The sequence below is a fragment of the Ixodes scapularis genome, unplaced genomic scaffold (genome assembly GCF_016920785.2).
Source record: "Ixodes scapularis isolate PalLabHiFi unplaced genomic scaffold, ASM1692078v2 PGA_scaffold1__304_contigs__length_218370807, whole genome shotgun sequence".
NCBI classification, from domain to species: domain Eukaryota; kingdom Metazoa; phylum Arthropoda; class Arachnida; order Ixodida; family Ixodidae; genus Ixodes; species Ixodes scapularis.
Window position 1 is genome coordinate 8,053,010 of NW_024609846.1, and position 13,583 is coordinate 8,066,592.

The 13,583-nt window shown below is 48.2% G+C and overlaps 1 protein-coding gene across 2 annotated transcripts in view; it reads left to right on the forward strand.

Moving 5' to 3' along the window:
* The window catches only part of LOC8028808 (chromatin modification-related protein eaf-1), a 362,118-nt gene that overhangs the window by 318,871 nt on the left and 29,664 nt on the right, over positions 1–13,583 (forward strand). Inside the window, exons 3-4 of one of the 2 annotated variants that reach the window (XM_002401690.5) lie at positions 1,926–2,298; positions 12,366–12,580. The exons of the other annotated variant lie outside the window; for it this stretch is intronic. Coding sequence (XP_002401734.3) covers positions 1,926–2,298; positions 12,366–12,580 — 588 coding nt within the window. The remainder of the gene's footprint in view (positions 1–1,925; positions 2,299–12,365; positions 12,581–13,583) is intronic. 2 annotated transcript variants of the gene reach the window in all.

Below are 13,583 nucleotides of genomic sequence, written 5' to 3' on the forward strand. Positions count from 1 at the left end.
CTAGACGACGCTCTGTGTTTTGTTGTGCCATTTTCGTCCTTCAATGAAGCAGGCATACTCAGCTATTCGCCCCCCTTAGCAGACAAACCATCGGCGAGCGATTTGTTCTCAAAGCGTGCTTCGTGTGAGGCAAACTATATCTCGCGGTGACCAAAATCCGACTCCAGGAAACTTTCACTCTATTTACGAGGCGTAAGTCACCTGAATGTCTTTCGTCGCAAAGTAGAAAATACTTTATTTCGAAATGCCCAGACAAACGAAACGGCCAAATCACTATTTTTTTCTTCTTCATATAGTCTGTGGAGTCTCCATAAGTACTCAGGGAGGATTTGTGCCGTAGTGTGTTAACGCATAGCATCCTCCATGCTCACAAAGCCTGGCAGTTCGACGACGGAGCCATAGAGTGCCCGGTCGCAGATTTGGAGAGCGAGGATCTGGTAGCACAGAGCATCAAAGAACCATCTCTCGGGGAACCTGGACGTCAGCGCACAGCTTTTGCAGCGACGAGGACCCGAAACACACTTGTTCGCTCGGGAGAAGCCTGTTTCGGCGTCTCGCCGCAGCGGGGCGCCAGTCACGTGGCCCTCCTCTCATGCATTGTCTGCCGTTCCACCTTTTCCATTTCGGCGGTCGCTTCTCGTGGCGATATGCCAGACTTTGTCAGTCTATAGGGAGTATTCACTGGCGGCCATATCCGTGTGCGCTGCTGCTGAGCGTGTGCTTACGGCGAGCTTCCGCAGTCCTTTTGGAGCGTGCATTTAGCACCATCAATGTTGCCGCTCTTAGCAGGCTATTAATGTGAGCTCGTTCTGAGCATGCGCTCTAAACATCGCCCTCAAATATGGCGTCTAGTGAATACCTTGTATCGGAGGCTATGGTTAACGCAGTGCACGTGGAGCGAAAGCTCGCGCTGCAGAAACCAGGCGGCCATCCTGGGTTTCCAACCCTACACCTGCCTGTTTTGATCTGGATGAGCATCGTACCGGCGTATACAGTCTTGTGTCAATGCTGCCTCAGGCACGTTAAAGAGATTCAGGCTAGCGTTCGTACTGCACTGGCGAAATTGTTTGTGCACAGCGCGGAATTACCCGATGCCCGTTGGGGCTGATTACCTTCCCGCTGTCTAAACCGCGGCCACTGTATTCTGGTTCCCGCTCCCAATGGGAGGGGCCTGCGGACCGAGCGGCTCTCTTTGCCGGGTGAAACAGAAGTTCGCAGTGTGGCTCTAGTGAGGGCTACTGAGCCTCCTAGTGGCACTGAGTAGCGGCCGCAGTTAAGCCACGGTAGATGGCGGCGAACGTGTGGGAGCGGCAAGAGGCCCGAGTAACGCAAAAGTACTTACTGGTCCAGCACACTGGGCCGCGCCTCCAGCGACGAACTCGGGAAACCCAGCTGAATCACTGCTTCTGTGGCATCGCCCGGTGAAGGGCACCTGCCATAGCGAAGCACAAGTGGTCATGCGGTCGGGTCTAGACATACATACACACAACACAATTATGTCATCGTGTCCGTCTTTGTGGTTTTTTTTTGTTTTTTTAACGTGTAATTTCACCAACGCTCTGACCTTCTAAATAACCACTTTAACACTCAACATGGTTGGAAAAAACCCGAGACTGCGGGTAAACGACACAACACTAAAAAGTCTCTAGTTAGAGACTTTTTAGTGTTGTGTCGTTCACCCGCAGACTCGGGTTTTTTTTTCAACCATTTGCAATGTACAACAGCTCGTTTGCGCCCTTACATTTTGTTCATTAACACTCAAGTCAGTTTTCTTTTTTTTTTTTTACGCCGATGTTTTGTTTTTTCTTTTGACTCGCCTCGCCTGTGCACTTGTAAAAGAGTCTTCCTGTGGTGCTGTCTCCAACTTTAGTGCGAGTCCTGCACTGACTCGGGACTTTTGTGGAATTCCTTCTTTTTTTTTCTAGGGTGTTGTGAGGAGAGCGTCAAGCTGCACCGAAAGGAGGCCGGACTGCGACGCCGAGCGCGCGGGTGGCTCCTCGGCGGAGGCTCCCAAGAAGCGCGGCAGGAGGAAACTATCGCGACAGCTGGTCAAATCGAGCAGCGAGGAGACGGTGGACAAGCGCGTCGCCCCGACCGGCGATCCGACTGACGACAGTAGCGTCCGGAACGGTCAGAGAAAGAGGGGTCGCTGGAAATCCAGTCCCGCTGACTCTGACAAAGCCAGCGAGGAAGGTTCGGACAGTAACAACACCGTCGACTACCAGCTCAGTTCGGACGACGAGGCCGGGAAACCGAACAGGGCCCCCGGAGTAGACGATGTCACATCTAGCAAAAGTGGTGAGTACCCGGTGTGCGACACGTTCCTGATGGACTTTAAAGCAAACAAGGTACGCGACAACCTTGTTCGTGCATATGGAGGTTTTAGCGTGGCGTTAGCCTAATGCCCTTACAGTGAACCGCATTTCGGTTTTACTTCAGTGTATTTGGGTCACTCGCCCGTTCGCTGGAAGCTGGAGACTGCAGTGCTGGTGTCCTATTCTGTCCATCATAAACCTCGATAATCAATAAACTGAACGTGCGATGGGGCCAGTCGCCCCATTGCACATTCAGTTTCCGTGAAAGGCTTCGGTCGTATTTAGTAATCTATCCAACGATCGTCATTTTCAGCGGGAGTTTCCTGGTGAATCCGCGAGCATTGTCTGGACGTCCCCAAATAAGTCAAAGGTCTCTTAAGACCATTGTTTATCCTATTTGACTTATATGATATCTTAATTCATCAAGATGGATTACGATGGCTTATGTATGATCTTATGAAATCGGTAGAATGAGGCAGCATTTATAATTCACTAAATGTGGTAAAATGACCACGGAAAGAATGGACGATGCATTATTCTGCGGACCGCGGGAGTCGCTAACTCAGGATTAGGTGACCGCTTGTCCGTTGCTTTGTTTTTGATGCGTTAGCATTAGAATGTTCTTGGGTTGTTAAAGGCATGGTAGCGCTTTTTTGGACGAGGACAAGAGAAAGAAAGACAAGACTAACACGAGCGCTGACTGCAACTATTTAATCAACATGGAAATGAGGCATATATACACGCTTCGATCCTATCAATCAACCAACCCCAGGCTAGGATCGAAGCGTGTATATATGCCTCATTTCCATGTTGATTAAATAGTTGCAGTCAGCGCTCGTGTCTGTCTTGTCTTTCTTTCTTTTGTCCTCGTCCAAAAAAGCGCCACCATGCCTTTGGCAACCCAAGACCAATACCAACTACCCCAGCATACGGCATAGAATGTTCGTTTTGACGAAAACCCGGCGGTGTCCTTCTCCTCTCGGTGCCGTCTCAGAGGAGGCGGAGAGTGTGACGTTTACGACGCTCCCATTGGTCCGGAGCGCTGACGTCAGCACGCGCCGCCCTCTCCTTCTCCCCCTCAACGCTGACAAACTTAAGACACCGCCAAGTTTTCGTCAAAACGAGCCCTTTCGTTTTCGGCAAAGTGAGGCGCACAGCTGGCGTGGAGCCAGAGAGCAGGAGGCGCCGCGCAACACCTCCTAGATAACAAAGCCGTAGCGCTGAATGAGACTGCTTAATCAGAGAAGGCCAACGCCGGACACAGATTGAAAGGAGTGCTGCGTCAGCAATCGGTTTCGAGTCAAGCGGAACATTGACGCAATCGTCGCGTCCAATCTGTGCCCAGCGTTGGCCTTCTCTGATGACGCCATCTCATTTAGCAGTACTGATTTGGTATCGAGGAGGTGTTGCGCCGCGGCTCAGTTGGCGTGCTCAGTTGCCGCTCTGCCGTCGCCGGTTGTTCTTCACTCTGGGTTTCCGTAGTAGCGGTGCGTGGGCTACAATGTGTGTGCGTAGTTAAAACGATGGATGCCGATCACTCCACGAGTGATACGAATGCGGTTCTTTCCACGAGAGGTATGGACGAGGTTCTTTTCGGGAGTGGTATGGATGACCGTACCCACCAAGGGCATCGACATACTCTGACAGGCAGAATACAGAAAAAGGATGAAAACAAATCACAGGAATATCCATTCGGGGATTCTTAGCGAATCCGTTAGCATGACTCTTGGGAAATGCCACACACGCCCCCTTTTGGGAAGCGCTAACACTGACCCCGTAAAGAGGCCTATAAGATGCAGCAAAAAATAGAGGAAGCAAAAGAGAAAAATGAAAGCGTCAGCGTTGGCATTTCCCCGAGGGGAACGTGTGTGGCGTTTCCAGGGGTCATGCTAACGCATTGCCTAACAATCGACCAATGAATATTGTTGTCATTTATTTAGCTACAGGGTGTTTGTGCTGTGTGTGACTTTGCTACGAGTACTGCGGGATGAGTTTCATTTACTGAGTAACAAATCGCAACAATACGCGCTCTAGATTTTTGTATCCAGCCCGAACGGCAGACGCTCACGCAGGTGGCTTTGTTGTTCGGCATGAAATTTAATGGCCTACAAAATTAACGAAACAAAAAGTGGGTTGATTCCAATATATAGTTTGTGCTCCAATTTTTCGTTTTCGCAAGTTATGACCTCATTTTTTTTTTCAACATCATTTTATAAACTTCGCTAGGGGTCGAGTCGTTCACTGAACAAAATACGCACATGCCGAAGGAACTAAAATATGTTTTCGGAAACTAAAACGCATTATCTTCTAGGAAGCCGGCATTTTCTTTACTGTTCAAGAGCCGTTACTTTCGCGGCGTTACTTTCTGCCTTACTGTCCTAAGGTAAGACACAAAACATAAGGGTGTTACGCCCATACTAAGGGGTCCACGGTGGTTCTATGGCAGAAAAGAAAAATAATAAATAACTAAAATCTGTACATAGCGAAAAGCGGAGCGTCCCCTCCTGTTGTGACCTTATGCAAACTGTCGTAGTCACTATAGCCAAGGAGGGTTCATTGTCTCGAGCTCTTAGAAGGCGCCCAGTCGACGATCGTTTTGTGTCCTCTCCACGTCTTCGAAAGCAAGGCAGTCCAGGGACGAAAAGAAAAGGTGCGCACAGGTCCCTTACACGAACGCGGGCGCCCTTCGACGGTTTCTGTTTCTTCGTTGGAAGGAAACATTTTGACCTCGGGAGTTTGAGTCATACTGTTTGCCCCGAGAGTCCTGTTCTTTGTATACGTAAGGTCCCCCTTTTGCCTTGGACTAGCAAGCTGATGAGCTAGAATTTACGAACAACCGAGCCAGGAAACAAACAAAAAAAGAGATTAGAATCGAGGTTTTCGGGGACGTGAAGAAAGGTTTTCAGCAACTGAAGAACGCCAGGTCTTGCATTTTGTATGTGCAGATGACAGTGAATCCAATAAAACTTGCACTTAAAAATATTAAAATGTAACGGATTACAATTATTCCCTTCCGCAAAGAAGGAAGGAAATCACTTCGCCACTACTTTGTTTAATATGTAATTATTCCCTTAGAACATTACTGATACATGGAAGCGAGGGATTAGAAGTAGTCGCGTTACTTGTAACGGATTGCGTGCAAGCCTGATGCAGAGGGTGTGCACGTCGAAGAAAGCGCATTCTCGCGGCCCCCTCTCACTCCGCAGTGTTTTAATTCGTAATTAAAGCGCAACGCGGAAGTAGCCTACATTACTTTTTATGGTTAACAATAACGGTAACGCGTTCCGCTTATTTTGGTGTAACGTAGGTTGGTACTACGTTTTTAAATTCGCAAATACCGAGTAACGTATTTCGTTGCTTTTTTTCTGTAACGCCCACAACACTGATCGAAAGTACCGACAGAAATACACACCTTCGGTGGGATAGCGCCACTTCAATCAAAAATACTGCAAAATCTCCTTTAGAAAATCGCGGAGAAAAAAGAAAAGAAAAAGAAGCCAGGGTGACATTGGCATTAACTGAGTGACATTGAGTCATGAAAAAAAAAGGAGGGGGGGACTGAGAGAAAGATACGAAAGATGGCGTAATTTTTAAACTACTGCTACAATCTAACTTCAGGACAAGCTCTGCCCACAAAAAAAAAAAAAACAAAAAAAAACACGGTTCCCTCAATGTTTAAAGGGGCGGTGCAACGATTTTCGGACTTCGGTCAAAGATTTGTGGAAGTTGCCCCCTGACACTTCTGAAGTAAAGAACAGAAAACCGATTTCGCCTGCGTGTCCTAGTTTTTGCGTAAAAAAAAAAGATAAAGATTGGTATTTCGGGCACCCCTCAACTCACTCCCAGTCTTCAGGGTCACACCTGGTCGCACTCCCAGTGACGTCATTCGGAGTGCCGTGTAGCTTCCCGTGTGCTATCTCGGAGGACGCTTCCCCTCCCTCCCTCTGTGTGCATTAGCGGGCGTTAGGCTGCAGCTTAGAGCCGAGCGAGGTCACGTAATCTTTCCGCCGTAGTTCCTTCGGCTGCCACTTGGGGCTGCAGGTGGGGGAAAAAGCTCGAGTTTTGCTTTGCGATTTTGCAGCGGAATCGCGACATTTTTAATGAAGGAAGTGTTTTCTCTATTCTCTGGGACACGATAAACAAGGTAAAAATGACGAGATTTAAATTCTTTTAATCATAAAATCGTTGCACCGCCCCTTTAATGTTCCAGTGAAGGGGCGAAAAAATAAATTGGTCTGTCTGTGTCCACTTCGTTTCAACCGTACACGTTTTGATTGCATTTGTTTTTGAGTGTCCTAATGATTTATGAGGAGCACGAAAAAGTTCGCTTCGCTGACGTCTTTCAAAAGGTGTGTTTCGATCGTGCCGTGCATTGTCTGAGAGGGACGGGCTAACGACGCCAAAGGTTAGGCTACGTTAGACGCCTGAGAAACGTCGGCGCTCTAGTATCCCTATGCGGTGGCTGCCGTGCGATCCGGTGGCGAAATTCGCTACCCCGACGGTACAGGTGTTCCGCAGGGTGCAATCTAAGCTCCCTGGGATCCGTAGAAAGAATGGACATGCATCGTTCTCCGTGACGTCACTTATTTTTGGTTTCTGGCGTATACGAACAAGACGCGGGTATTGTCAGCCGTTGGTGTAGAGGATCGTATTTCTAAGAAGTAGTGTAAGTGATATGCTGCAAAGTTGGCAGTCGACAGTCGCGTTCGAAATCACTGCATTCGGTTTGTGCCCTCTTGTGCTTCTTGGAAAAGGCATGCCGCTGTCCGTCCATCGTTTGATGGCGCAGCGTTGGTACGATTGTAGACGATGCACTGAGCGCTATATTCACTCACAGAATGAGAACGACAGGGAGGAGTTTCCACTGTCCCTAAAGAAGCGCGAACTTGGAGAGACAGCGTCGTACCTTCGATATCGCTTTGGCGTCCCGTGACCCTCGAGCCTGCATGCGCATTCAAAGCACCGTAGAAGGCAACGAACACGTGCGCCGGAGGCGGGGCCTTCGGAAGTGACACCCTACCGTTCTCGCCTTACCAGTGACTATACTGACATATGGGCTACTAAACGGCTGACGTCGCGTACGATGCGCCGTGAAGATGGCCAAATACGCCGGCCTCCTCTCCGGCACATCGTACAACCTGTCAGATGTTTCGTAGGGCATGTCCACGGACGTTCAATTCTGGCGCCACTTCCGCTGTGTACGGCCTGCCAATGCGTTTTTTTTTGTCGGTGGAAACGAAAGTTTTCAGAGCGGCCGCAATTATCGGCATTGAGCCTGGTGGCGCTCACCAGTGGACAGGCTATAGGGCGAATGGGCGGGAGCGGCCCGAGGTCCGAGCAACGCGAAAGCATTGCCGGTGTCCTCTGGGCTGCGACTCTAGGGACAAACTCAGGGGAGGAAGCAGAAGTGGATAACTGTTTCTGTCTCCCGGCAAAGCGGCAGGCCGTAGCGGAGCGGCAATGATCAAGCGGCCGTGGTATCTACATGTCTCACTCTTTAGTAATCAGCGATGATGTTCATATTTCGGCTGCTCTGCAGGCGTTGTCTCCGCGAGCGTACGTTTCCCATTGAACAATGAACCTTTTACCTACTTCGCTCGAAGGTCGCGGCTCACTTTTCTTTTTGGAGATTCTCAGGAACAAAGAGCGTCGCTAATATCAGCCAAACTGGGAAACGGGGAGAGCGTGATCATTGAAATTGGTGTCGGGAAGTTTTTGATGAGCTGCCAATTCAGAAGCATGCAGTGGACGAATTCCTAAGCAGTTGAACCGACAGCCACGAAGATGAAAGAAGTTGTTAACCCTCTAAACCCCCCCCCCCCCCCCCCCCCCCGTATTATACATATGCCACGTTATCTTACCCATTTAAAAACAGTTTCGTTTTGAACACCCACGGTGTCATCGATGATACAGACCACTTATACGTTTTTACGTCGTTGTAGTTGTAATATAGTGCACGAGGCGGCTTGACGGCGTGTTTAAATGTTGTCAGAACCCAGCAGAAGAGGGATGCCATTAGAACGTGGACGTCTTTTTGATGGTTCCTCTTCAAATAAAGGTAGACATAATGTTGTTTTTTTTCTCTTTTGTGGGCGTGTGTGCGCGCTGTGCAAACTATAAGTGCTTCTAAAGCCTCCAAATGAACGTTATTTGCGCTGTTTGCATACTGAAGCAATGATACATAATAACGTGATTGCGTTTCACGTGTGCTACTCCAGGTGTTCCACATATGGTTCGACGGCCGTATACGATATGCTACGAATCACACTTTGGCGCATCTATATATACTGTGAGCGTAATTGTTTCAGCCGAGTCGCGCCATGTGACATTTTAAGCTGCATGCCATCGAATCACCACCTCGACAGTGACATTAATGGCTTAAGCAACGATGGGTACAATATACCTGTACCAGATGATGTAAATCACCGTCCTTGACATGATGCTGTCACCAGCAATGAGTAATTTAAAGAGCAAATGGATTGTAGCAGCGACTCACCACGTGGCATGGCTCTATTCACAGAATTCGATAAAAAGGTGTCTGCTGGACTCTGCTCGTTAACATTTAGTGAGGCTTCCACTAAGCCAGAAGCAGTCGCTTCTCTGGTTATCTACTCTCTGAGGTTCGCACGTGCTGTAGTGGTCATATCTTTTCTTGAGGAGACCAGCCTACGCAGCACCTAGTCAACTGGATTCCCTAAATGTGACAGAGCTGAACTAGAGCACTTAGTATCGTAATTTTTCTTGATTACATTGCTTGTTCAAACACCGAGCGTCTGATGTTACAGGGAAAATTGTATGAAGATTCCTGCAGTCTCGGAGGTGATGGTATGAAACAGATTTGAGAAGTTAGTGAAGCTGTTCCGCTTCATTGAAGAGTTGAAGTAACAGAAGGCAAATGTGTCAAATCTTGAAAATTAGAGCGTGGTTGAATTCACTTGAAGAAAACCTGTACAGTCGGTACTTTTACAAGTAGAATGAGAAGCATATGTCAACCTTCATCGATGTTAATAAAGCACTTCAGAGTCCCTTACTGCAGTGAGACCTTAGAGGTAGGAAAGCCACATTCACTGACCGCACCTCCCAAAAAGCGGAGCGTCGCGAGGGGTGTTCCCCAGAACAATGTGCATCCTGATGAAGTTGATGGCATGCCAATTTGGTGCAGCACAGTCTGCAGTGAAAGACCTGACCTAGCAGGACGGAACAACTTTTCGTATACCCAACGTTATAAGTGTAATGTACACTGTTGCCACACGATAAATTATCTAATGCCTAGCACGCGAAGATATAGTTATGGTGTAGGCTGCAGTGCCCTGTATCACCAATTATGAGAGTAGTATCATGGGGAGAGAATATGACAATTAAATAATTGCTTCGGGGTGAACCTCTGGCAGCAGTTTAGCGAGAAACCATCGCTCAATATTTTGTTCTGTGCTTCAGCAAGTTTTGTGTTTTTGAGGCTGACCAAGGGATGTAACCTTTTCTGCATAACGACGGCCTCCCGAGGCGGATGTTTAACTGTGTTTTGGAGGAAGGTGTCATGAGTTTGTTCGAAGCAGCGCTTTTGAAATAAATACCAACCGGCACTAGTGCTTGAGGAGAGTGGCGCGTGAACATCTTGCGAGCACGCGCACATCATTTCTTAGAAAAGGCCCGTTCCGACACATCGAAGGACAGTGTGACAGCATGCTTTATGCAGTGCTGGTGATGATCCCATGACTGATGAAAGGGGGACCGGTTTTCTGTAGCGTTGAGGTCAAAGGTACGGGCACCAACGCACCCGTGGAGCATCGACGAGGAATGCGCACTCGCGCACCCTTGCCTTAAAGATACGAGAGATGCGGAATCGCAACGCGAGCGACTATTCTCGGCGCCAAATCTCCACGCTATTCTTGGGAAATGGTCGCCCAAAATATTGTCAGAAATATTTCGACCCCATGGTGGAATTAGGGTGCGTAAAACGAAAGGAGACACACGCAGATCGAAATCGTTCCAGGGCGGCTGGAGAGATGGTGCCAATGTGTTTTCTCATCGCAAGCAGGCACAAACAATCGCAACCCAGTCGATCACAATCGGACGCAGATGTCTGAACTAGCCCTTATCGCGCATGCGCAGCGCCGCTGCGCCGTTAGGGACGCACCGGTTCGTCTGTCAACATGGATCGTGCTCTGCAGCAGCTTTGTATGGGCGCCGCCATAACCGACCTTCAATTTTTGTTTCCTCTTCTTACGTCTACTTCACTTCACCATGACCACAGCAGGGCAAGGTATGGTCATCTTAAATTCTAGTGTGTCCTTCTCCGCAGCATTGGCCTTTGTGGAAGCTCGTCAAAGCCCGCTTCACTGGCTCGGCGTAGGCGCAAGAAGAGATGGTCGGCAATGGCGGCTCTACACAGGCGCGTGTGCAAAACGTCCATAGATCCAACTCGAATTTTAACAGCGAGGAAAAAAAAGAAAAGGCAAACTAAAAGAGAAAGAAAGGCTTATTTAGGTCCTCCCTCCTACAAATTGCAACTACAGTGTGATTCTCAAGACTGAGATCTAGGGGACTTGCCACAGATGGAAATTAAATCTTGAGGCCTATTGTCAAAGGGCTTAAACAAAACGAATAACCATTAAAACAAATACAGACAAACGCGACTTTTTCGCAGTGATTGGTTTTGCCAATGACGTTGTCTGTCCGTGTTTGTGTGCATCCTTCTTAGTAGAGCATTGAATAGCAGAAAGAAAACAATGCTAAGAAAAACGAAGTTCTAAATGAAACCGATTGGTTTAGCACGAAACTTGGGCACGTGGTTGTGCAGAGCGCGACATATTCAGCGCGAAGCGAAAAAAAAAAAACGATTGCCGGTTTTTCCCGTTTATCTGTTCGCATTGAAAGGCTCTGATCCAGTGCACTAGTAGAGTTGAAAGAGTTCATTCGGATCAGCGATTGAAGCAGCAAACTTCAGTGCTCCTCGACTTCCCTTCAGAGTAAATTGTAAAAGGAGCCCATGTCGCCTTTGTGCTAGCTGTATCTCGCGCCGTCTACATTTCGCAGCTAATATACACGTCCCATTCCAAAATTTTACGTTAAAAAAAACAAAAAAACAAAAAACAGATGCAGGTTGTTTTTAAAAACCGTTTACAATGATTTTTATTTTTTTTTTATTTCTGATTCTAATGCAAGGACAGCAGATATAAACTACGCATTGCCGAATGCTTTGTCTCCGCCAAAAATGCGACGCTATTGGTCCAAACCTGGTGCCTTAGTTTGACAGCTTGCCGTTTTTTTGCCGAATTACTTAAGCATCTAAAAGAATGCCGGGAACGTAGGTACGCGCGCTGCGCGTGCTGGCAGCTCCAGCTCAAACCGTTCGAAAGCAAAACTCTAAAGCCAATTGCACTTCGAACACGCGTTCCACTGACGCTTTCTTCTAGTTATTTCCTTCGAATCTTTTGTATACGGAAGGCGAGCACGTGCAGCTGGTGTACCTACGTTCCCAGCATTCTCTTCGATGCTTGGGTAATTCAGCGATATTGGAAGATGTGGCCCGTTCCCGGTGGCCGACGCCATTCATAATATTCGAAGAAACAAAATTGATGATGATTTTGAACCACATAATAGCAAGAACTAATACCTTCAGCTTTGATCAGTAGCGCTGGCGCTACATTTTGGGCGGAGACTAAGCATTCTCCGGCATGCGCAGTTTATATTTGCGGCAAAAAAACGCAGTCAAATAACTAATTATTTTTCAACAATATTATTCGGTTGTACATTCGTTTACCGATTTCACGAAGCTGCCGACCCCGTTAGGGCCTCAGTAGGAATGGATCCTAAGAGCAACGGCAGACGCGGTCGCACCTGTTAACACGCATAATTTTCGAAATAATTAAACCATCTTGGCATTAACCTCTTTTGGTAGTTCCTTTCATTCTACTATTGTCGTTGAGCACAAAAAAGTTGATAATAAAAAAAATGAACAGAAGGCGAATAAAACGTAGCTTTCAGTAGGGCTTGTCCGTATAAAGTGGCTGGTCGGACTCCGATACTTCTGCTCTTTGCTCGGTGCAGGGCCGAAACGGCAGCGGAAGAGTGCGGAAGAGACGAGGAAGGGCAACGAGCCCCAGAACGACGAGTCCCGATACAAGAGACTGGCCCAGGAACTGCCGGGATTCAACTGGTTGGAGCAAAAAATCATGGGCCACGGGAGCAGCAACTACAGCGAGCCTTCAGCCGCTGCCAAGCCGCCGCCTCCCAGAACGCCCACGGCCGTTGGGGAAAGAGAAGTACGCGAGCCTTGGCTTCATGCTCTGGTGTTGCCCACAAACGGAAAGATGAGCGGAAGTCTGCAAAGGACAGGTTTTGGGCTCTCGTGACATTTCTTTATCTCATTGGATCAGTACGGTGGTTCCTTAGTCCGCATATTTTGGACTGTTTCCTTTTTTAGAGGCTGCGAGAGGTGAGAAAAATGATTCCTCAACTATGATATGTGTATGCGTCGAGAACGTGAGGCAAAGGAGCAGACGCGAGGGGGCTTTAGAACGCCGAGCCCTGGTTGGTACGATTAGTGGGTACACCTAAAGCTAGCTGCCTTTTTGTGCACTGCGCTCGTCGAACGCGTTAGAACACGGAACGCCGGCGTCCGGCGTTTATCTTTCGCATTGGAACGCGTAGACTCCAAGCTCGGGCGGTTATCGCATCGGATAACGTTAAACGAGCTGTATCATAAATACGCGATAATCACGATGGTTTTCTTTTATCTTTATTTAATTTATTGTGTCGAGTAATTAGCTCTGTGATGCAAAATGCAGGTGTAATGCCAGCAGGTATAAGGAAAACAATACAATCAGTGTAATTTTCTGTAAGCATGTAATCCAATAATCTACCGCGACGCCCCCCCCCCCCCCCCCCCTCTTTTTGCGCCCCGTAAAGACCGGTAATGGCTTCCCAATCCGGCCATTTTTTTTAACTTTTCAGAAGTAATTGACAAAATGGACGTCTGGTGTTCGTTCGTTTGTTTGCTTATGTGTGTGTGTGTGTGTGTGTGTGTGTGTTTCGCATTGGAACAGTTCAGTGCTCAACAAACAGGTACGGAACACGCGAATCGTGTATTTTAGTTTGAGAGAACATAGCCTGGCCACAGTCGAACAAGAGCTTCGTGGCGTAGCGCTCCGGGCTGTAAGTGCGACGTCACGGTGCCATTGCCACGGCTGCCGCCAGAATTGCGATCCCACGAGAAAACACACGGCGTGTTCGGTATAGGCCAATGCACCGTCTACAAACAGGCCT